The sequence below is a fragment of the Erythranthe guttata genome, chromosome 9 (genome assembly GCF_056151865.1).
Source record: "Erythranthe guttata isolate IM_541 chromosome 9, IM_541, whole genome shotgun sequence".
Lineage (NCBI taxonomy): Eukaryota > Viridiplantae > Streptophyta > Magnoliopsida > Lamiales > Phrymaceae > Erythranthe > Erythranthe guttata.
The window spans coordinates 16,378,337-16,401,930 of record NC_142541.1 but is presented as its reverse complement, the minus strand read 5'-3'; the positions used below and the strand labels follow the sequence as shown (position 1 = coordinate 16,401,930).

Here is a 23,594-nt window from a genome sequence, read left to right as displayed (position 1 = left end):
ACGTGAACTAAGCCGGGATTGTAGATTACACGAGATCAATAGTACTCGAGGGATTTTTTCACAACGTACATTTCTTCTCAGGTCAAGGTGCTATTTATACTTAATTAATAGAAGAATCAAAATTAGAGAAGTAACCTAGTTTCTCTTCGATTAAGACTCTAATTATGTGTTTTATTAATATGACCATAAGTAGTGGGCCCAAATAGGGGAATGGGCTTGATTTCTCTACCTGTCGGGCCTTGAGCCCTAGTTTTCGGCCCACGTGGTTCTATAATCTAAATGGCTCACTGTGGCCCATTCAGGTGTATCATTAAGCCCCCACTCTCGGACGAGTCGGGGCACTCGAGTCGCTTCGAGAGTACTAAACGTGATTTGCAGTCGAAGGTCGTGCGAAGAGGTATAAGTTGGAGGCTGACGTTGAAAGACCTCATTTTCTTCGTACGGGTTTTGGAAAATCCCGTTTTCGGTAGCTTCGGGATGGCCGTTGCGCCGTCGAGAGGCGGAGGCGCCGGTGGCGGTGATATTGTTGATCCGCTTGGGGCGGGGCGCAACGTGAGCACCGGCGGCACAGGGGGTGGGTCGATTGGCTTGGGGAGCCGCGCGGGGCGCATCGCTCGGTTGGGTGATGGGGCGGTCGGCGTGGGGCGCAGGGCGAATATGTCGGGGTGCGGAGCCGGGGGGTGATCTGGGGCGCGATGCCGAGGTTGGGGCGGGGCACGGCGCCGACGACGCACGTCTGGCGGTTGGCGGCGTGGATCTGTCGGGTGGCTTGGGCGTCGTGCTTGGGAGGGGGTCGGTTTTGGGGTGAGGATGATGGAGCTGTTAAGCGTATCTAAATCTTGTCCCCGTCTTTAGGAGTTTAGTTTATTCAGTTATAACGTTCCTCCTATTTCTCTGTGTAAATGTGAGAGTTTCACGTGTGTCAAACTCTATTCAAATTGTAACTCTTCTGTATAAAACCATATGAATGAAATACAACTCGGCAAGCCGAATATTTTCATCTTTCTCTTGTTTTTCATGGTATCAGTTGGGAAATAAGCTCACGCTTCTTCTCCTGGTTCAACGCTTCCGCATATGGCTTCCCTCACTCAAAATATGTCAAACCCTCATTTCCCTTCCCCTGTCTCCTTCAAACTTGAAGGACCCAATTACCTAGGATGGCAATCTCTATTTTTGCCATTCTTAAGAAGCAATTCTTTGATGGAATTTGTGGATGGTTCGAAACCCGCTCCTGATAAGAATTTAGCTGATAATACTCCTAATCCAGCCTATGGAATTTGGTTCAAGAAAGACCAAGCTCTTCTTGGTTGTATTCTTTCCTCTATTTCCGAAACATTGGTCTCTAGCGTGTATGGCTTGGACAGTTCCTATAAAGTGTGGAATGCTTTGCTCACTCGATTTTCCAGTCAATCACGCTCTAGAATCACTCATATAAAGCGTCAACTACAGACAATTTCACAAGGTAGTCGAAACATACATGACTATCTTCAATCCGCTAAGGCTCTTGCCGATCAATTAGCCGCAGCGGGTAAATCGGTAGACGATCAAGATTTGATCTCTTATATTATTGGTGGTTTGCAACCAGAGTTCAATCCATTCATTACCTCGTATAATTTTGCGTCGCAAGATAAAGATCTCACTATTGAAGAATTCAACTCTGAGCTCCTTAGTTATGAATGATTGATTGATTCTCAGCGTGTGCATTTGGCCTCAAACTCTAATCACTTTGCTCTTACAGCCACTAAACCAAGGCCAAACTTCACGCACAGGAAGAAACCTTCCATTCAGCCAACTCGACCTCCTTCAAATTCACGGAGTGCCAGTACCTTCAATCATGTTCAGACCACACAAGCAGTAAAGACGAATCAGGGTCAATCTGCCTTTGGTAATCGGCCAACTTGTCAAATATGTTCCAAGGTTGGCCATTCAGCTCTTGATTGCTACCACAGGTTTGATTTTTCATACCAAGGTCGACATCCTCCGGCAGAACTTGCAGCAATGGTGGCTGAATCAAATGCTGCATATAAGCACCAAGTATGGTTTGCTGACAGCGGTGCAAATGCTCATATAACATCCGAAGCGGACAATCTCTCCGATCAGCAACCTTTCACCGGACAAGACGCTGTGACTGTAGGTAATGGTTCTGGTTTATTAATTAAAAGCATTGGTTCAACATCTTTACAAATTGGACAAACCAAATTCAACCTCAAAAATATTCTCCATTGTCCTCATGCTTCAACCAATTTATTATCCATAAATAAATTTTGCTTGGATAACAATTGTTATTTTGTACTAACTGGTGTTGACTTCACTGTGAAGGAGAATCAGACCGGGCAAACGCTACTCCACGGGCAGGTTGAAAATGGTTTATATACTATTGCTGGAAATATGTGTCTTCAGAATAAATTGCAGTGTCTAACGGCTACCATAGGAGTTTCTACCTCGATGGATCATTGGCACTCTAGGCTAGGCCACCCATCTAAATTTATTTTAGATTCTTTAATTCGTTCAAACTCTTATCTTTATCTAGTTCTTCTCGTAAGTTAGGATTTTGTTCTTCGTGTCAATTGGGAAAGGCAAAACAATTACCTTTTCATGAGTCATCTCGTCAATCTGTTGCACCTTTGTCCTTAGTTCACACAGATGTGTGGACTTCACCAATTTCATCTGTTAGTGGCTGTCGTTATTATGTTCTCTTTGTTGACGATTTTTCACGATTCAGTTGGATATATCCTCTTTATCATAAATCAGATGTTTTTGCTACATTCATAAAATTTAAATCTCTTGTTGAGAATTATTTTTCTTGTTCCATTAAACAATTACAATCTGACAATGGTGGAGAATATTTATCCAATCAATTCAAAGATTTTTTATCGAAACATGGCATTTTTCATAGGCTTACATGTCCTCACACTTCTCAACAAAATGGAATTGCCGAAAGGAAACATCGTCACATACAAGAAACAGGCATAACATTATTGGCCCAATCAGGATTAGAGACACGATATTGGGTTGATGCCTTCCAATCCGCAGTTTATTTAATCAATAGATTACCAACGAAGGTCTGAGGACAAATGTCTCCGTTTCATGTGTTATTTAACAAAGCACCAAATTATTCAGAGTTACGTGTCTTTGGTTGTTCTTCGTTTCCACTCTTAAGACCATATCAGCCACATAAGCTTACTTTTCGCAGCAAAAAATGTGTTTTCATAGGATACTCTAGTAATCAGAAAGGCTATCGTTGCTTAGATTTAGACACCGGTCGAGTATATATTTCTAGACACGTCATTTTTTATGAAGATCATTTTCCAGCTAAGCATGTGACTAAAAATTCAACCTCCTCAAAGAATGCGTTGCTCAACTCTCCTTTGCCGGTAAGTTCTTTTCCAGTTTTGCCAAATATCTTGTTATCTGATGATTCCATTTCTCACTTACCCACACACGATCACCTAGTTTCACCTGCATTAAATACCATAAATATTGAGCCTGCTCTTAATACTACCAATACTACTAGTAATACTTTACAAAATTGTCCAGTAACTCAAACTTTAGATTCGACCTCTCATAATTCCAATATTGAGTTACAAACGCATTCTGCTCCCTCTCAGCCAGCAAGTTCGTCCCAAACACACCCAATTACCACTGATCCAATAATATCCGTCTTGCCCCCCGCACCGAGTCACGATCATCCCGAACCTATAAATCAACCCGTTAAATCTTCAATTGTGACTCGATCCAAAACAGGCCGCAATAAACCCAAACACTTTCCCGATTATAAGGCTTATTATTCGACTAGACACCCTTTGTATGTGTTGTCCAGTGTTTTTAATGAACATGAACCAACTTGCTTTACACAAGCAGTGTCGAATCCCACGTGGAGGGCGGCTATGGGACATGAATTTGATGCTTTAATGGAAAATGGTACATGGACTTTGTGTCCTCGACCTCGTAATAAGCCTGTGGTTCGTAATAAATGGGTCTACAAAGTTAAGAGAAAACAAGATGGCAGTGTGGAGAGATTCAAAGCAAGACTTGTGGCGAAAGGATTCGATCAACGAAGTGGAGTAGACTATCATGATACGTTTTCACCGGTAATAAAACCGACTACTATACGATTGGTTTTATCACTGGCAGTTACATTTAATTGGCCTATTCGGCAGTTGGACGTCTCAAACGCTTTCCTTCATGGCATTCTAGACGAAGAAGTATACATGGAGCAACCACAGGGGTTTATTGACGAATCCAAACCAAGTTTTGTTTGCAGACTACACAAGTCATTGTATGGCCTCAAACAAGCTCCACGGGCGTGGTTTCGACGGCTTTCTCAACAGCTCATTGAACTTGGGTTTTCTGAGTCTAAAGTTGACTATTCTCTCTTTACTTTGCACATGAATGGCTATAAAATTTTTGTCCTTGTCTACGTTGATGACATATTAGTAACTGGCTCAAATACTTTGGCTATTACTAATATTATTCAACAATTACAATCTGGATTTCAAGTCAAGGATCTTGGGCCCATTAGCTACTTTTTGGGTATACAAGCATCACGGGATAATTTAGGACTTCATTTACGCCAGTCTGCATATATCTCTGACTTATTGCATCGAACAAAAATGATTGGAGCCAAACCTCTTTCTTCGCCAACCACATCGGGTTCCAAACTCTCCGCTGAAGAAGGCGAACTCTTGGAAGATGCTACTGAATATCGACAAGTTGTGGGCGCCCTTCAATATTGCACCATCTCACGTCCTGATATAAGTTATGCTGTAAATCAATTGTGTTAGTTTATGCATAAACCTCGGGAGCCCCATTGGTGTGCAGTGAAGAGAGTACTTAGATATTTAAAAGGAAGCATTGATTATGGATTGTCCTATACTCCTTCATCTATTTCTTTGTCTTCCTTTTGTGATTCTGATTGGGCAGGATGTCCAGACGATAGAAGATCGACCAGCGGTTTTGGTGTGTTTCTTGGACAAAACCTTATATCGTGGAGCGCCAAGAAACAACGTGTTGTCTCTAGATCAAGCACATAAGCCGAGTATAGGTCTATGGCATTGGCTACTGCTGAATTATATTGGATTCGAATGTTATTGCGCGAGTTGGATGTTTCACTTTCTTCTCCGCCGATCATCTGGTGTGATAACATTGGTGCCATTGCTCTTGCTTCAAATCCTGTGTTCCATGCTCGCACTAAACATGTGGAGATCGACTATCATTTTATCAGAGAAAAAGTGGTGAACAAAGACATACAAGTCAAGTATATTTCTACTCACGACCAAGTGGCTGACGTTTTCACCAAAGGACAGACTAGCGTGCGTTTTAATTATTTGCGTTCCAAATTGCTGGTTACGCTTCCCCCATCAATTTGCGGGGGGGTGTTAAGCGTATCTAAATCTTGTCCCCGTCTTTAGGAGTTTAGTTTATTCAGTTATAACGTTCCTCCTATTTCTCTGTGTAAATGTGAGAGTTTCACGTGTGTCAAACTCTATTCAAATTGTAACTCTTCTGTATAAAACCATATGAATGAAATACAACTCGGCAAGCCGAATATTTTCATCTTTCTCTTGTTTTACAGGAGCTGGAGAGGGTGATGTCAGGACGGTTGGTAAACGAAAAGTGCCTAATGGATCGAGGAAGAAGAAACTAGAGGATAAACCCCTTAATTTGCATCTTCTCGAGACTAAAAATTGTAGTAAAAAAAATACAAAATAGCCCCAGTGTTACAGATATTTCATAAAAATGGAATTAGAGTTTCGGGGCAAAAACTTTCTTTTAATATGAGTACGTAAAAGCTGTAATAAAACAATATAAGATATCCCTAATGTTACAAATATTTCATAAAAATGAAATGAGGGCTTCGGGCAAAACCTTTCTTTTATATATAAAGATGTCTTAATAACTATAATATCATTATCCGTAAAAAAAGAATTATGAAATACCCCTAGATTGTTAATTACTTTGAACTAACTACCTCACTGTTGATAAAAGAACCCCTTCTTAATAATTTGAGGTAAAATCAAATTAAGAAAAAATATCTCTTGTTTGGGTAATTACAACAACCGATAATAGTTTTTTTTTAATAATTTGATGTAAGATCAAATTACGAAAAACTCTATCTTGTTTGGGTAATTACAACTAGCCATCAACTATGAATCTTCTTACACATGCATCTTTATAGCGTCAAATTCAACATAATCTTCTAGATTTCGTAGAATGCCTTCTAGTTTGTACTCGTTTTGTAAAACAATGCAGTTTCTGATGCACCACATTTTGATATTTACAAACCAAGAGACATATCATATGATCATCTTGTTACAAAAAATTTCGAAAGGGATAAAACGGATGCAAATTGGAGAACATTCCACATAGTTTTTTTATTATTTTTTTTTATTTTTAATTCAAAATTCTAGTGAATACTAAATAAAGACTACCAACAAAGACTGGAATACGTAGATGAGAAAAATTAAAATATAGAAGTATTAAATCGGGTCAAGTATTGACTCAATTCAAAACGGGTCAAAACATAGATTGACAGATGGTGGGCTTCAAAGCCCAGTTTTACCCAACACTATATAAACGCAATTTAACGCGCCAAAAAAAAAACAAAAAAAAAAAAAACAATTCCAATTAAGGTTTAAACCTAGTTTTAAGACAGAGTTTGTATCGGAGAACAATTCAACTTGGTGTTCAAGCCTATAATTCGAGTGCGCCCAGATTTCAGGTAAAATTTGGAATCGGATTACAATTATTCTTCTTCTTTCTTGTTGTTTATTTACAGAGAATTGGATTGTGTTTTCTTATTATGCTCAGCTAAACAATCAAAAAATCTGGTAAAAATATAATCTTTTGCCACATTAATTCACACAGAATTTTGATAAAATCGAGAAGATGAACAATCACAAAGCCGATCGACATACATATAATCTGCGAAAACGGAAGAGGATACACGACGAGGTTCGTAATTTGATTCCTTTCTTTTTTTTCGTATTCACGGTTGATTTGGCTGATAAAAGAATTGGATTGTTTATCTAAAATTTGCTTGATTTATTATCATATTAATATCTAGTACGATGATCGATGCAGCAGGTGGCGACGGATGATGAAGTGCGCGTAAAGAAACCGAATGCTACAACTACTACCGGGGGGATCGGGATAGATAATTTGGCCGTAAAGGAACATGATACTACGACTACTACCGGGATTGGGATTGATGAGTTGCCGGATGATATGCTTATTGCGATTCTATCTCGTATGAGCGTCAAGGAAGCTGCTAGAACTAGTGTTCTCTCTTCTCGATGGAGAAATTTGTGGATGTCTACATCTAGGGATTTGGTGTTTGATGCTGCGGATACTTCCGGAGGAGCAGTAATGAAAATGGAAAAGTTTGCAGATATGGTGGATTACACCCTACAGTTGTACGAGGGTACAGGTGTTGATAGCCTCAGTATTCGTTTTTCTAATATACATGAAGACGATGATGGTGTGATATCTCATTCCATTTATAGTTGGGTATATTTTGCCATGCTTAAGCAAGTGAAAAGGTTCGAATTGGATTTGTCGGTCGCCGGTGGTTTTCATTACAACTATGAGTTTCCCGAGGTTTTGACGTGGCTACTAGGATTTCCTCCTGAAAAGTGGTTTCCGCTGGAGTGCAAGTCCAAGAACGGTGTTCGCGTTTTAAGATCACTTGGTGCTTTTCGCTCTTTGAGGTCCCTTCGATATCAATGACACTGCGGTTTGGTATTTTCTCAGCTCGTGTCCTGTTATCGAAGAGTTATCCATAAGAGCCTCCGATACTATCATAAATCTTCAAGTTTTCGATCCGCCTAGCTTGAAAGTATTGGAAATAGTCGACTGTCCGAACATTAAGAGTCTGGTGATATCTTCTGCGACTCTTGTCTCCTGTACATACATCGGAAAGAAAATCAGTTCGCCTCAAGAATGTTCCGAATCTCTCTGAGCTGACTCTAGGCGGGAAGTTTTGTACGTCCTTCATTTACGAACCTAACAAACATTCGAGCTATTCGCTTCAACTGGCGAAGCTTGTATTGAATCTTCAAACCGTGGTAGGTTGAAATTTGCATTATTTCCCGAGTATAATAAATAACTAATCTTAGCAATCACAAAAAAACATTACTGACATTTTCTTTTTCTTTTTTTAATTTCCAGAGCTTCATTCAGAGAAAAATTGCTCAAATTGATCTGCCTCAGTTACATGGTCTAAAGCGGCTGGAGTTGAACGTCGTGTCACAAGTTGGGCGAAGCCTTCTCTTTTTCATATCATTGATCAAGGTAGGGGTGTGCGCGGGCCATAAACCCGCGGGTTCTATCAAAACCCGCCCTCGTCCCGTCAAACAACGGTTCTTGATTTTGAAGAACCAAACTTGTGGGTTTTTAACGGGTTTACGATAGGCGGGTCCATGGCGGGTTTGTAGTAGGACCCAACCTTTACGGGTCGAAACCCATTATCGTCTAAACTATTTTTTTTATATATAATTTATAAGTTTTACGGGAGAATAATTAGAAACTAAAATGAATAACCTAAAATTTTAAATTGAAACCAAACATAAATAATGTAAATGTCAAAAGTAAATAAAAATTAATATAAAACTAAAAAGAACTAATTCATAACTTAAAAGACAAAATTTAATAAAATAAATATAGTTTTTTCAAGCATAACAAACGCTATTCAGCTCCATTAAACACCATTTTCTTCCTTTTTTTTTTTTTCTGCCGTGTGTTGACCGTTGTATATATATGTTTTTTTTCCTACATTTTCTTAGAGATTTTTATAATCTTTATAGCTATTACTTCCACAATTATAGTTTAGTTAACTTATGTATTTAATACACTAGAGATACTTTATTTATTCATTAATATCATTAATATATAATGTAAACAAAACGACGTCGTTTTGTATGGCGGGGCGGGACGGGTTTCACGGGTATTAAAAAAAATTGAACCCGTCTAGGACCCAAACCCACGGTTCTTCACCATTTAAGGACCCAATCCTATGGATGGATCTATCCGTCCGGTCCCAACGGGGCGGTTTTTCACGGGTTTGACGGGTGTAGCGGGTTGATGGGTCCGACTTGCTCACCCCTAGATCAAGGCATCTCTCGTTTGCACGAGTTTAAATTGAAGGTAAATTTTTGTTTTTTTCTTTTTCTTTCGAAGAATCGTACGTACTCTTTTTACCTTTTGAAATGCGTATTGAGATAGCTTTTTTCTTCTTTTGTTTTTTTGTAACGTTGTCACAGATAGACTACTTGGTGGCTCGCCAATCGTCTGACGATTCCATCATAAGAGAAAGATTGATGCCGTTTCCAGAAGTAACTTCAACGGAGGAATATATGTTCGAGCATAAGAATCTAAAGGTGGTTAAAATAGGAGGCTACTGTGGGTGCGAAAGTGAAGAGCAGTTCGTCGTGCAACTGTGTAAGATAGCATCACTCGAGAAGGTCTTGATCGATACGGATTGTGATTATTATTTGGATCATGTGGAAAACTACATTGCAATGTATAGACTCAGAAAAGAATGGAAAAATCCGATGAGCAAGAGAATGAGAAAGGGAGAGCCGATGACGAACGGGGCAATGACACCGTTGCTTGCCAAAAAGCATGCCCGGAAATTGAGATCAACTTGTAACACTAAGTTTGTTATAACTTAACCATGCAGATGATGCCTGCCTTGAAGGGCTATGTAACATTATAAAAATTTTAAATACAAATGTTTTAAATTTATGTTTACTTTTTAGGGTTAATTGCAAATACCACCCCTGTGAAATCTCTAATTTTTAAATATTCCTTATTAAAAAAAATTCACCGATACCACCTTTTGTAACATATTTTGAAGCATATTGCACCCATTGCCATTTTAATCTTTGACCAAGCGTAAAAAGACGAGAATGCCCCGAGATTGTATTGCAATTAGTAAGTCATATTAGGTTTTAACTTTTTTTAATAGTTTTTTCAAGTTTAAACGAAAAATTCAAAATATAATAATAATAATAATAATAATAATAATAATAATAATAATAATAAAAATAATAATAATTATTATTATTATTAATATATATATATATATATATATATATATATATATATATATATCTTCATCTCGTTCCCAACAACAGCCCACCACCACCAGGCTCACCCATCAACACCACTACCACATCTTCTATATATCCACCGCACAAACTCCAAGCAAAAAAATTCAACAATGGACACAATACATTATGAAGTTCACATTTTGAATAAACTTAATCCACTCATCTTAGTGGCCTTATGAAAAAATTAAACTGGACCTAAAATTAGGTTATTAACATTATTTTCTCTCGATTTCTTCCTCTAAATCTACTAAGATCTTCTAAAAAATGGAGGATTGGACGATTTTTCTCACAATTGAGGTCGTCGCCATGCCGCGGCGGTGGGTGGTGAGACCGGTGCGGCGGCAACAGTCATCCTTAGAGTTGCAGAGGCGAGAAAACACTTATGTGAGTGGTTTCTATAGATTTATCGGGCTATGGGTTCTACATGAAGATTTTTCTACATGTTTGATAGGGGTGTTGAAACTAATGCACTTTTGATATTCATGCATTTCAATATTCATGCACTTTAGTATTCATGCACTTGGTAGTTTGAAAGCCCATTTTAATTATCTAGGCAAGAGTTTCAACAGTCTTTTTATTATCTATTTAAAGGGTCTTTACCTTTGTAATTGTAACCCAAGAAATCAAGAATTCACTAAATAAAATTATTAATAAGAGCTTTGCCTTAGCAATTCTTTCCTATATTTTTCCTTGAATTTCTTTTTATGTATTTCCGCAAAATATCCAACATGGTATCAGAGCCCGGTTGATCATATTCAACTGGGGCATTCAAAAAAAAAAAAAAAATCAAAATCAATCAAAGGGAATACGTAACCCAAATCAAGAAGGAGATTCAATGGCAAGTTCCGGAATCTCTCAACCTCTTCCAATATTTGACGGCGAAAACTATGATTTTTGGTGTATCAAAATGAAAACTCTTTTCCTTTCATTGGATCTATGGGATCTAATAGAAAAAGGATTATCACCGACGGAAAGAACCTCTGCTGCAGAAAAGAAGAATCAACAAAATGATGCGAAGACATTATTTTATCTTCAACAAGCAGTAAGTGATGTCATCTTCCCGAGGATCATGGGAGCAACTTCGTCCAAGCAGGCGTGGGAAATCTTGCAAAACGAATTCCAAGGGAGTTCCAAAGTCAAAACCATAAAGCTTCAAAATTTGAGAAGGGAGATGGAAAATCTCAAAATGAAAAATTCTGAGAATGCTATGCAATATAGCACCAGAATGATCGATCTCATCAATCAAATGAGAACTTATGGGGAAACTATTGAAGAAGAAAGAATTGTTCAAAAGTTCTTGATTACTTTGACGGAAAAGTACGACCATGTAGTCGCCGCAATTGAAGAATCTAAGGATCTATCAACTCTAACCCTTACCGAACTCATGGGATCTTTACAAGCACATGAGCAAAGGATGAATCGCAACAGTGAAGAGAATTTGGAAAGTGCCTTCTATTCCAAAACCAACTTGAATAAATCGAGTGGTCACAAAAAGAAAGGCATAAATCATGAACAAACCTCCATCAAGAGTAGTAAGGAGATTTATCCCCCATGTAGTATTTGTAAAATGACAAATCACATGGAGAAGGACTGTTACCACAAAGGCAAACCTCAGTGTACAAACTGTAAAAAGTTTGGACATTTGGAGAAGTTTTGTCGCTTCAAAGGAAAGCAATTTCAAGCAAATTACTCTCAAGCAACTGAAGAGAGTTTGTTCTTTGCTAGTCATATTCCTAACGAAGAAGAAGACTGCTTGTTCTGAAAGAAGCTCATAGCTACCGAAGAAAGTGCATTAAGGAGGAGTGTTGAAACTAATGCACTTTTGATATTCATGCATTTCAATATTCATGCACTTTAGTATTCATGCACTTGGTAGTTTGAAAGCCCATTTTAATTATCTAGGCAAGAGTTTCAACAGTCTTTTTATTATCTATTTAAAGGGTCTTTACCTTTGTAATTGTAACCCAAGAAATCAAGAATTCACTAAATAAAATTATTAATAAGAGCTTTGCCTTAGCAATTCTTTCCTATATTTTTCCTTGAATTTCTTTTTATGTATTTCCGCAAAATATCCAACAAGGGGTGGGTCTGAGGAAGATGAAGAAGGAATGAGATACATGTTTGACGGAATGGGTTTGAGGAAGCTGAAGAAGGAAGGAGAGGAAAGAAAAAGAAGGAAAAGAAAAAAAAAAGAAAAAAAAAAGGAAAAGAAAGAAAGGCTTGGGTCGGGGTGTATCTGACATTTCCCATGCAAAAATGGAGAAAAATTCGCAGTATCAGCGCGTGAGGGCCACGATTTTCTCCGAGGGGTCTAGATGCCTTGACTTTTATTACACAGGGGTCATGGGTGAATATTTTTTTGGCAAAAAGGTATTTGACAATTAGAGATTTCACAGGGATGGTATTTGCAATTAACTCTTATTTTTCATTTTATTTTAAAGTAATGACTTAATAACTATAAATATCATTATCCTTATACAAGAATGTAATTATTGCGGAGTGATACGAAATACCCCTAGATGTGTTAATTACTTTGGAGCTTACTAGGGGTGTAAACGAGCCGAGCTCGAGCCGAGCTCGCCTCTTTTGGCTGGCTCGAGCTCGAGCTCGAGTTTATTTTGTCGAGCTCGAGCTCGCGAGCTTCTCTTTTTTTGGCTCGAGCTCGAGCTCGTGTCAGTTGTGTCGAGCTCGAGCTCGAGCCCATTGTCTTTTTTTTTTTTTTTTTTTTTTTTTTTTTTAAATATTTTTTTAATTATTATTTTATTATTAAAAATTATTTAAAAAAATAAAAAATAAAAACTAAATTGTAATTATATATATTTTTAATATTTGTATTTATTTCTATAATATTTTACATTATTATACATTATTTAAATAAAAATAACATATAAAAAAAAAAAAAAATAATAATAAATCCGGCTCGCGAGCCGGCTCGCGAGCTCATGAACAACTGAAAACCGTCTCGAGCTCGGCTCATCAGAAAGCTCGAGCTCGAAAATCTCGAGTTCGAGTTCGAGCTTTTTACGAGCAGGCTCTTCGAGCTCACGAGTCGGCTCGGCTCGTTTACACCCCTAGAGCTTACTACCTTAGTGGTAACAAGTAGGGTAAATTACGGCTACCTCTAAGTAGGGGTGAGTTCGGGACGGGATTTCGGGAATTCGGGATTTTCAGGATCGGGATTTCGGGATTCGAGATAGAAATTTTAAATCCCAATCCCGTCCCAAACTATTAAATCCCGATTATATCGGTATCCCTAAATATTTCGGGAATCGGGATTGGGATCGGGAAATCCCATATTTTGCCTAAAAACTAAGAAATATTGCATCTTTTTTCCATTAGTATTATTTTATACATTAAACCAACTTGAATATATTATATACATACTATTGTTCTTGCCTTATTTATTTTTACCACAAAACTTGGAACAAATAAAATTTTAAAAATTTAAAAATAAGTTGAAACAATATATTTTATATTGTATTTCTCATCTCCTTTACACTATATATATATATATATATATATATATATATATATATATATATATATATATATATATATATATATATATATATATATATATATATATATATATATATGTATGTGTGTGTGTGTGTATTTATTAGTTTTTTTTTTCTTTTTTCCTAATTCGGGATTAAAATATCCCGATCGGGATTGAACCAATTCCCTAATACCGATCCCGTATTTGTTCCTAATCCCAATCCCGAATCCCGTTATTCCGAATTCCCGAAGTTTTAGTCCCAAATAGTAAAATTCCGATCGGGACGGGACGGGATCCCGAATCCCGATCCCAAATGCCCAGCCCTACCTCTAAGATAAGGTCAAATTACGAAAAAAATATCATATTTAGGTAATTATAATTACTCTATCAACTATGAATTTTCTTACAAGTACATTCCTATAGGTCAAACTTAATATTTTAAGGATCTATTTGTATTATGCTCGTTTAGTTGATGAATTCATATATGACAGTTGATTTATCATTTTATGGGTTTATTTGTATTATGCTCGTTTTTATAGTTAGTATTTAGTATCTTGTCACGATCCACCAGTTTGGTCCAACCATTTGCCAGTTTCCCTTGGGTTGGGAGGTTAAGAAGCCTAAGACTTAGTCGCCCAAGTTGGTCCAAATGTACAGACATAGGTAGAGATTCTTGGAGGATTCTAGAAAGCTTTCTAGAACCCTTCCTAGATATTTTGTAGGAATATTTTGGAGTGTTCTATTGAAAAATTCATAGCCGTTAGATCAGGGTCTTCGTTTGTAATCATCCAACAAAAATCCAACATCCAAGCACTTAATCAATAAAAGTACTTTTCTACAAACTCTCTTATCTTCTTAAGTCGGCTCGCTCTATTTCTTCATTGTCACGGACTGCTTCCAGAGTCTCAGAATTTTTGCCTTTTTTTTTGCCAACTTCTCTGCTCCGTCCGTTTTTTTCTCTTGTTTTTATAGTTAGTATTTAGTATCTTGTCACGACTCGCCAGTTTTTTTTCAATCCCAACTGCAACGTCCAACTCTCTTATCAGAGTGGCAGAAGACTCCGGGATGCTGGAACCCACAGTGAACCTAAGTCTTCCGTTGGGATAAAAACATCTAAATGTACGGATGGTTGTGAGATCGCAAACATCCATAACTAAGACGGACCTACCACCAAGTCTACCTAAAGTACATTTCAGCGAACGATTGCTCTTCACTCTCGTTGTGGGACTTCTCCCATAAAGAGCAAACTCTTATTTTTTTCCTTCTTGATTTTTTTCATTAATTCCGTTTTATGTTGCAGTTCTTTTTTCATTATTTCGGAATCCAATAGTGTCGGTCATAAGAGATTGGTAAAATAGAACCTTATTAGTCTCTGCACGAATGTCGTTCCATAACTTCTGCCCCTATAGGTATTAAAATGATATAAGAACAAATATTGACGTGTTAACTAAAGAAAAGATACGGAATGAGACATACCATTTCAATTTGATTCGTACGATAAGAGCTGCAGAAAGACAGAGAAAGAGAATAAAAGATAAATAAAACGAAATAAATAACAATGCATATGCACACACAGTTACTCTACGCAAGCCCAACTCGACTTTTCATCAAACCAAATCGAAAAACTGATTATACATCCACATACATGCAAAGCTATTCATTCCGGACTAAATAAAACAATCCAGCCAACAGTTAAACTAAATTTCATAAAAAGATTTGCAAGAATTAAAATAAACAATAAAATCAAATCAAAATTCTTACGGATAACTTATATTCTTGGAGAGTCCATACAATTTCATAAATCCCCAATTGAGAATTCCATCCAAAATCGTAAATCCCTACTTCTTCGTGAGTCAATACAATTTCATAGATCCCCAATTCAGAGTTCCATCCAAAATCGTAAATCCCTACTTCTTCGAGAGTCCATACAATTTCGTAAATCCCCAATTTAGAGTTCCATCCAAAATCGTAAATCCCCAATTGGAAATTGTATGGACTCTCCAAGAAGTAGTAGGGATTTACGATTTTGGATAGAATTACGATTTTGGATGGAACTATCAATTGGAGAATTATGAAATTACGGATAACTTTAACTTATATATAATGATAGTGAACTGAAATTATACGGCTGATCCGTTTCCATATCTAATTAGTTGAAAGTTCGAACTATTTTCTAAAGTTAATTTACGAGAAAAGTCTGAATATTTCAAAAACTACATTTAGGCCCCTTATAGTCTGTAAATATCTTAGATCCACCCTTACAAAAAGTGCTAATGTAAGGATTATAAATTAAAAAATGGGGATAATTATAGAAATATAAGGGTTTTTTGTAAATAAATCTTACCTCGGGAGGATGGTTCTAATTAGGGGTGCAAGTTGGAACGGATTTTCCAATTTCCGCCGGTTCCGATTCGAAAAGTTCCGATTTTGGAACAACTTTTTTCATTTCGACTTCCGAAATTCCGATTTCCGAATTTTTCCGATTTTTTTGGATTGGAATTGGAATTATATAAAATAAATTTGGAATTTCCGATTTCCGATTCGATTTAATTACGAAATTAATTCCGAAAAATTCCGATTTTTTTCCGAAAAATACACCTATAATAGTATATATTATACAATACTTATTTTCCAAAAAATGCACCTACAAGTTTTGATTTAGATTTTGACATAATGAATTGTTGTCAGAAGTTTTATTGGATATTATGATAAGTTTATTTTTATTTATTTTTTTGAACTGAAATTTAGTAGTTATTAGTTTTACTTTTATCAATGTGGATGCTCTTATTTTCGAAAAATTATGAACATTCTAGAAAATTTTGGCAAGTTTTGAAATTTTAAAGCTTATGTGATTTCCGATTTTTTTCCGAAATTCCGAAATTTCCGGGTCTTTTGGAATTGGAATGAATTTTTAGATTCCGAAAATTTTGGAATTGGAATTGGAATTGGAATTGATTTTGTACTTCCGAAATTTTTTGGAAATTTTCTGAAAAGGCTAATTCCGATCCGATTCATCCGACTTTCACCCCTAGTTCTAATTTAACCCATAAATTTGTAACTAAAGCGTTTGATTTAATAATTTGAATTTCTAAATTACTATTGTTAGCTTATTTATCTAATTTGAAGTTTCGTGCATAAGTCTCTGACCAACCATCTATATTATTCTAGGTTCAGGGACTATACTAGGGGTGTAAGTTGGAACGGATTTTCCAATTTCCGCCGGTTCCGATCCAAAAAGTTCCGATTTTGGAACAATTTTTTTCATTCCGACTTCCGAAATTCCGATTTCCGATTTTTTCGATTTTTTTGGATTGGAATTAGAATTATATAAAATAAATTTGGAATTTTCGATTTCCGATCCGATTTAATTTCGAAATTAATTCCGAAAAATTCCGATTTTTTCCCGAAAAATACACCTATAAATAGTATATATTATATAATACTTATTTTCCGAAAAATATACCTATAAGTTTTGTTTTAGGATTTTGGCATAATGAATTGTTGTTAGAAGTTTTATTGGATATTATGTTGTGTTTATTTTTATTTATTTTTTTGAGCTCAAATTTAGAAGTTATTACTTATTAGTTTTACTTTTATCGACGTGGATGCTCTTATTTTAAAAATTATGAACATTTTAGAAAGTTTCGGCTAAGTTTTGAAATTTTAAAGCTTATGTGATTTCCGATTTTTTTCCGAAATTCCGAAATTTCCGGGCCTTTTGGAATTGGAATGAATTTTTAGATTCCGAAAAATTTGGAATTGAAATTGGAATTGATTTTGTACTTCCGATTTTTTTTGGAAATTTTCCGAAAAAGCTAATTCCGATCCGATCCATCCGACTTTCACCCCAAGGCTATACAGTAGAATCTCGATAAATCCATACTCGATAAATTAATAACCTCGATTAAATAATAGTTTCTCTCGGTCTCGACTCGGTGAAAAAGTATTAAATTATTAACTCGATAATTTAATAATTCGCTAAATTAATAGAATTTTCCTAGTGCCGACTATTAATTTATAGAGGTTTAACTGTACTTCTTTTGTCAATAAGCTCATCCATTTAATATGCATTATAAATAAAGTAAAAATTAATGTATATGACAAAATTACCCCCAACCTTGTACACTCAATTCTTAATTGTAACTCCAATTTAATCAATTTTGACTTTTTTTCAAAAAATACTTTTTTTACCGCCGGTTTCCGGCGTTGACCGACAGTCAATGCCGATCTCCAACGTTGAATTTTCAATTTATTTTTTATTTTATCTTTTGCTTTTTTTATACGTTTTTTTTACACCCACTGATAACGTTGACCATAATTATACAGTTATTAACACCAGTTATATTATACTTATATTGTCTTCGACAATATATTATTAATTAATGTAATTGTAATTAGACACGGCCACCGGCCGGTTCGGGCCGGTTCGAACCGGTTCACGGTTCACAATTTCCGGAACCGGAACCGGCCCGTGGAATGGGCGGTTCAACGGGCCGGGTCGGCCCGGAAATTTTGAATTTTTTTTTTTTTTTGAAATATTTGATGAATAAGTAAATTAAAAGAAGTACTTTTAAATAGAAAAGGGAAAAGGAAATAAATAAAAAATCAATTTAGAAGCACAAGTTTGAAATATTTGATGAATAAGTAAATTATAGGAGAAATTGGGGTGTGAGGGTATTTATAGGAAAAATTGGGGGGCAAAAAAAATTCAAAAAAAAGCAAATTTGGGGTGTGAGGGTATTTATAGGAAAAATTGGGGGGGGGGGGGGATTTCAAAAAAAAACAAAAACGGCCGGTTCACCTGGGCCGGTTCGGGCCGGTTCGGGCCGGTTCACTAGCCGTTTTTGCTTTTTTTTTTGATTTTTTTTTAACTCCGGGTGAACCGCCGGGCGGCCCAGCGGTTCACGGTTCACCATTTCTGAGAACCGGGCCCGTCCCGTGTAGGACGGGCCGGTTCACTCGGTCAACGGGTCGGTTTGGGCCGTCAACGGGCCGGTTCCGGGCCCAAAACCGGCCCGTGGCCGTGTCTAATTGTAATGGTATTGGTGTGAAGAATTTATTGCTTGTGGATAATAATATTGACCACAAGTACTTTCCATTAATACTATTGTGTGTGTTGTGTGTGTGAGAGAGAGGGAGAGATTTGAATAAAAAAAAAGGAAAAATAAAATAGTCATATTATTATCAGGGCCGGTCCTGGGTGATTGGAGGCCCTGGGCAAGACTTAAAATCGAGGCCCTAAATTTCAATTTTTTTTTTAAATGTACATATATATATATATATATATATATATATATATATATATATATATATATATATATATGTGTGTGTGTGTGTGTGTGTGTGTGTGTGTGTGTGTGTGTGTATGTGTCTGTGTGTGTGTTTGTGTGTGTGTAAGATATGGATGTATTAAATAAAAATGGGTATTAGAAAAAAAGTTTTTTAACTTAACAAAAATGAAATAATTTAATTTTGTGAAATAAAAACACCAATATCATAGAAAAAACAACCAAGTTTAAACTGTAGAAACTAACAATAGAGAAATATATAGGAGTGCAAGAAAAATTAAGTTAGAGTAAAACAATGTACATGAGAAAGAAATGGTAAGAGGACAAAAAAGAGGTTGGGTGAAAAAAAATAGAGAGATAAATGACAAGATGGATTGGGTCAAAAAAATTAAAGGAAAGTGGGGGTTAAAAAGTTAAGAGATGAAGAGAATAGGGGTTAGAAAAAGAGAAAAAAATTATAAAATAATAACAAAAAAAAAATATTTTTTGGGCCCCATTGAAAAGTGGGCCCTGGGCCTGGGCCCTGCTCGCCCTGGGCCAGGGCCGGCCCTGATTATTATTCAGATATAATGCCGCGGTCAAGCAACAAAGCAACAGTACAAATACAATCATGCAAATCCCAAAGTACACACTGCTGCAGACATGCACATATATATATATATATAGTTATTAAATCCTAAAAAAAGGAAAACAAAAAAAAAACAAAGAAAAAAACCCAAACATATAGTTACTCACTACATTAATAAAAATAAAAATAAAATAATAATAAGTTCTTGTATGCAAAACCAGTGCCACACTGCATACTTTATTCAAGTTTATTTATGACTATAATTAATAAATATCCCTCACGATCACACTGCATGCATGCATGCAACGTAACTTTCTAATTACCCCTGTTTCCTGAATCATCACTCTCAAAGTTGGAAGTATCCGAATTCCACTGCGCTCCTCCGCTCTCCACATTCACCGCCGCCGCCACGTTGTTACAGTTCTGCCGAACACAATCACGCATCGTCGTTAAACACCATTATCAATTAATCATCAAAAATCAAACTAGGGTTTTTCTAATTATTAATAAATTCAAAGAATAATAACCACCTGTTCATGATGCTGGTTATAAACCGGGTCCTCGTAATGGTACACGCTCGTATCAGCCACGTCGTTAACCGGTGTGGATCCAGCCGCCAAATTATTACCCGCGAAATTCTGAATCAGGCAGTCCATATCATGGTCAAAGCTGAAGAAGTCATCAGATGGGTGCCTAGGGTTTGTAGAGTATATTAACATCCCTGCACCTGCAGGTGGTGGTGGTGCAGGTACACCACCACCACTTCCAGCGTTGACCGACGACGACCCTCCGTAATGATGATGTGGCGTACCGTCACCGGCCATGACAACGGACCCCATATTCACCGTGTTCTCGACTTGGCTCTCAATAACGATCTCGCTCTCGGCTAGGGTTTTGGAGCCATGCGGCCCACCGTCCTGGATCATCCGGTGCGACGACGGAGCCACGCCCGTTTTGCCCAATTTGGGCATGGATCCGAATCTCCTCGGCTTGTACCCTGTCCCGCCGCTATCGGTCGACACCGCCTGCACTGCCAGGCTGGCCTTTCGCTGCTGCGGCGACCGCCAGTTGTCGTTACGACATTTCTAATTTTGGAAAAAAAAAGATGATTAGGGTTTTTGATAATTATACATATATACTATATATATACTATGTTATTAAATTATATTAATAATGTGTAGCAAATAATACCTGAAGATGGCTAGCCACTTGCATTCTTGTAAGACCAGGTACCTTCATCAACTCCAGAATCTCTTTCGGGAAACACCCTAATATTTACGATCGAATTTAATTAATTAGTCAAATATCTTGCGACAATTATGATATCGAATACTTCTATATATGCACATAATTTACGCATACGGAAAAAAAGAAAAAAATAATTAAATATATCGGGATCGACACTAATTTATTACGCAATATCGGAGGGGGGGACGAAAAAAATGATTATGATTGAAAAAAAGGAAAAAGAAAAAGAAAAACGCTTACTTCCATCGCCAAGTTCTTCAACGGCTTCCATAAATTTTTCGTGCAGTTCCTGAGTCCACTCGGTGCACACCTTTCGCTTAACCCTATTATTATTACTAATCATCAACATACGTTCCTCCGAGTCGTAGATATCTTGATTATCGACAAGAACACCATTGACTATCCCGGGCATATCCATGATTGCCGTGGCGTTGCCTTTGTCGTTCATCACGACCATGTTGTTCATCATCATGTTGTTGCCGTAAACGATATTATTATTAGGGTTTTGGTAGTCGGTATGATGCACCACTTCCCTAATCTCCACGCCCCGCACATTATTAATATTATTATTAATAAAATTATTTGGCGGCATTAACTTCATCCTCTCCCTCGTCACGTATTGCCATAGGAAACTCATCATCTCCTTTGTCGCCGGTTTCTTCATATAGAGAAACGCACCGAATTCGACAGCTCTCAATGCCATGAATGCATTGTCATCAATGGACATAACTAAATAAAAATATCAATTATTCAATATGAGTAAGGTAAATTCATAATAATTAATTGTTATATATAATATATATATATATATATATATATATATATATATATATATATATATATATATAACAAATAAAAATATTAATTATGTAATTATCTTACAAATGACCGGTATGTTCATCTTGGCTGCATCCTGCACAAGCTTGAATCCATGGAGATCGGGCGAGTTCACGTTAGCCATGACAATGTCGTATTTCACCTTCCCGTTTGTCAGCATTGTTATGGCGGACGAAGCATATTCGACATGAGTTACTGTAATTACAAGAGATAAAAAAAATTGATATAAAATGATAAATAGGAAAAAAAAAAAGGAAAGAAGAAGACAAGAATACACATTACACAAACAAAAATATATATACACATATATGTATATAAATTAAATCTATACATGTACATTGCAAAATTAATCCACATTTTTCATAAAGTACGAAAAAGAATGGTCAATTTTATTTCAAAAAGCAAACAAGTTATTTATTATTCATAAATTAAAAGCAAAAAAAAAAAGTCTATTTAATTAATTTATTAGTAAAAAATACGGACATGCTTTAGATACGATCTTTTAATAGCTTCTCGTATTTAATATCGTACGGATAACAAAAGCAATTACACTTTGGTTATTAATATCCGCTTTGTCGTCTTTTAGATATTTTTACAACGGTGAACTATAAAAGATAATCGAGGGAAGAAAATATGAATTTGCGCGCGAAATGTATTTAAATATATCCAAAGACAGACAACAAGATAATCGCATAACACAAAAAAATTCAATTTTTTTTTAATGAATAAAACAATGGAAAAATTAAACAATGTAGATTTTAGATTTGATTTTAAGAATGTTGAATCTAGTTCTTGATGAGTCAAAATTAAAAACAAATTAACTAAGGTAAGTTATAGTCAAGGTTTTATATATATTCTACCTCGGTATTGACACGATTCGAGTAATTTTGCGGTGTGAGTAAGCCCATCCGAGTCATGGTCAACTAGCAAAACATGAATCTCATTCATAACCGATAGATACGACGAAGGAGAAGCCACCATTGAAGATGAAGAACCAGCAGCCATTGATGTGTTCTTGCTAACTTCAGCCCAAAGATTCCCTAAATCCCACATTGTATCCATGAGTACTGCAAGAAATGTTCTTGTAATTAATTCTTAATTATACATTAATTAGTTGATTATAGCAAGATTATTAAAAATAAAATAGATTAAGATGAAATGTATGTAACAAAGAATAGGGTTTGGACAAACCAGTTATGGAGAAATTCAAGAATGGATACTAGAGAAATATTTAATTGTCTGAAAGAGTTCAATGTGTGGTGTGCAAAAATAAGAAGGTGGTACCATGTATATATAGAGGGAATTTGAGGGACTATCAAAATAATTATTATTTTTATTATTTATTTATTTTTATTTTTAATTTACTTTACATTTTAAAATGATTAAATATTATTTTGACTAATTATTTCAGACTCTAGGTTTTTACATGACATTTAGGATGTTCTTGAATACTTTTTTCGTAATTATCATGCAAAAAATGATTATGGGCAGATGTGAGGTAGTTATGACGTCAGCATGGAATTAATTGTGTTTGTAATAAAAGTCAAACCCTAGTTTTAGATTTATTGCGAGGTAAAAAAGAAAAACAATTTTAAAATTGTCTTCACCAATATACTATTAGCTTTTATTTCTAAATTAGCTTTTTTTGGAGTGTATTATCATTTTACTTGCCTTTTAAAATATATAAGGCACAATTTTTTTTTTCAACTTACCTTGTATAAAAAAAATAAAAATAAAAACTAAAAATCCAAGAAATAAATTGTTTCTTTATCTCTTTATTATTAATGGTGCAAAAGTCGAAAAAAGTCGCCATGGATTTATGATGGATAACTTATACCGAGGTCGAAAATAAAATTACTGTAATATAGAGAAATTATGTCGAGATTGTTGTAATTCAAGCGTAACCTCATTCTTTATTACGAAAATAAAATTATAACAATTAAAACAAAAACAAAAAAAGAAATGTGAATACGAAATTTTATTTCGTTCAATTGTCAACGAAACTAATTATACGACGGGTGGCATTAAATATTTACGCGTTG

General features: G+C 35.9%; 2 protein-coding genes and 1 long non-coding RNA gene across 3 annotated transcripts; 1 reads left to right on the top strand and 2 right to left on the bottom strand.

The window, feature by feature from the left end:
- The first annotated feature begins 6,619 nt into the window (after positions 1-6,619).
- On the top strand, positions 6,620-9,740 carry LOC105976130 (putative F-box protein At1g49610). The gene is given in 8 exon segments (XM_088823163.1): positions 6,620-6,721; positions 6,868-6,954; positions 7,084-7,715; positions 7,717-7,923; positions 7,925-8,066; positions 8,170-8,292; positions 9,113-9,144; positions 9,261-9,740. Coding segments are annotated over 6 exon segments (1,200 nt in total). The 5' UTR covers positions 6,620-6,721; positions 6,868-6,888; the 3' UTR covers positions 9,143-9,144; positions 9,261-9,740.
- A 4,003-nt stretch (positions 9,741-13,743) lies between these two features.
- Positions 13,744-15,660, bottom strand: LOC105975581 (uncharacterized). Its single transcript, XR_001174372.2, has 3 exons — positions 15,373-15,660; positions 15,088-15,115; positions 13,744-15,014 (listed from the first exon to the last, which is right to left on the bottom strand). It is a non-coding gene; the product is annotated as an uncharacterized LOC105975581 (long non-coding RNA).
- A 4,122-nt stretch (positions 15,661-19,782) lies between these two features.
- On the bottom strand, positions 19,783-22,605 carry LOC105975430 (two-component response regulator ORR26-like). Its single transcript, XM_013000629.2, has 6 exons — positions 22,413-22,605; positions 21,598-21,747; positions 20,956-21,444; positions 20,659-20,735; positions 19,998-20,552; positions 19,783-19,890 (listed from the first exon to the last, which is right to left on the bottom strand). Exons 1-6 carry the CDS (start codon positions 22,603-22,605, stop codon positions 19,783-19,785), a joined length of 1,572 nt encoding a protein of 523 aa, XP_012856083.1.
- Positions 22,606-23,594: the final 989 nt, after the last annotated feature.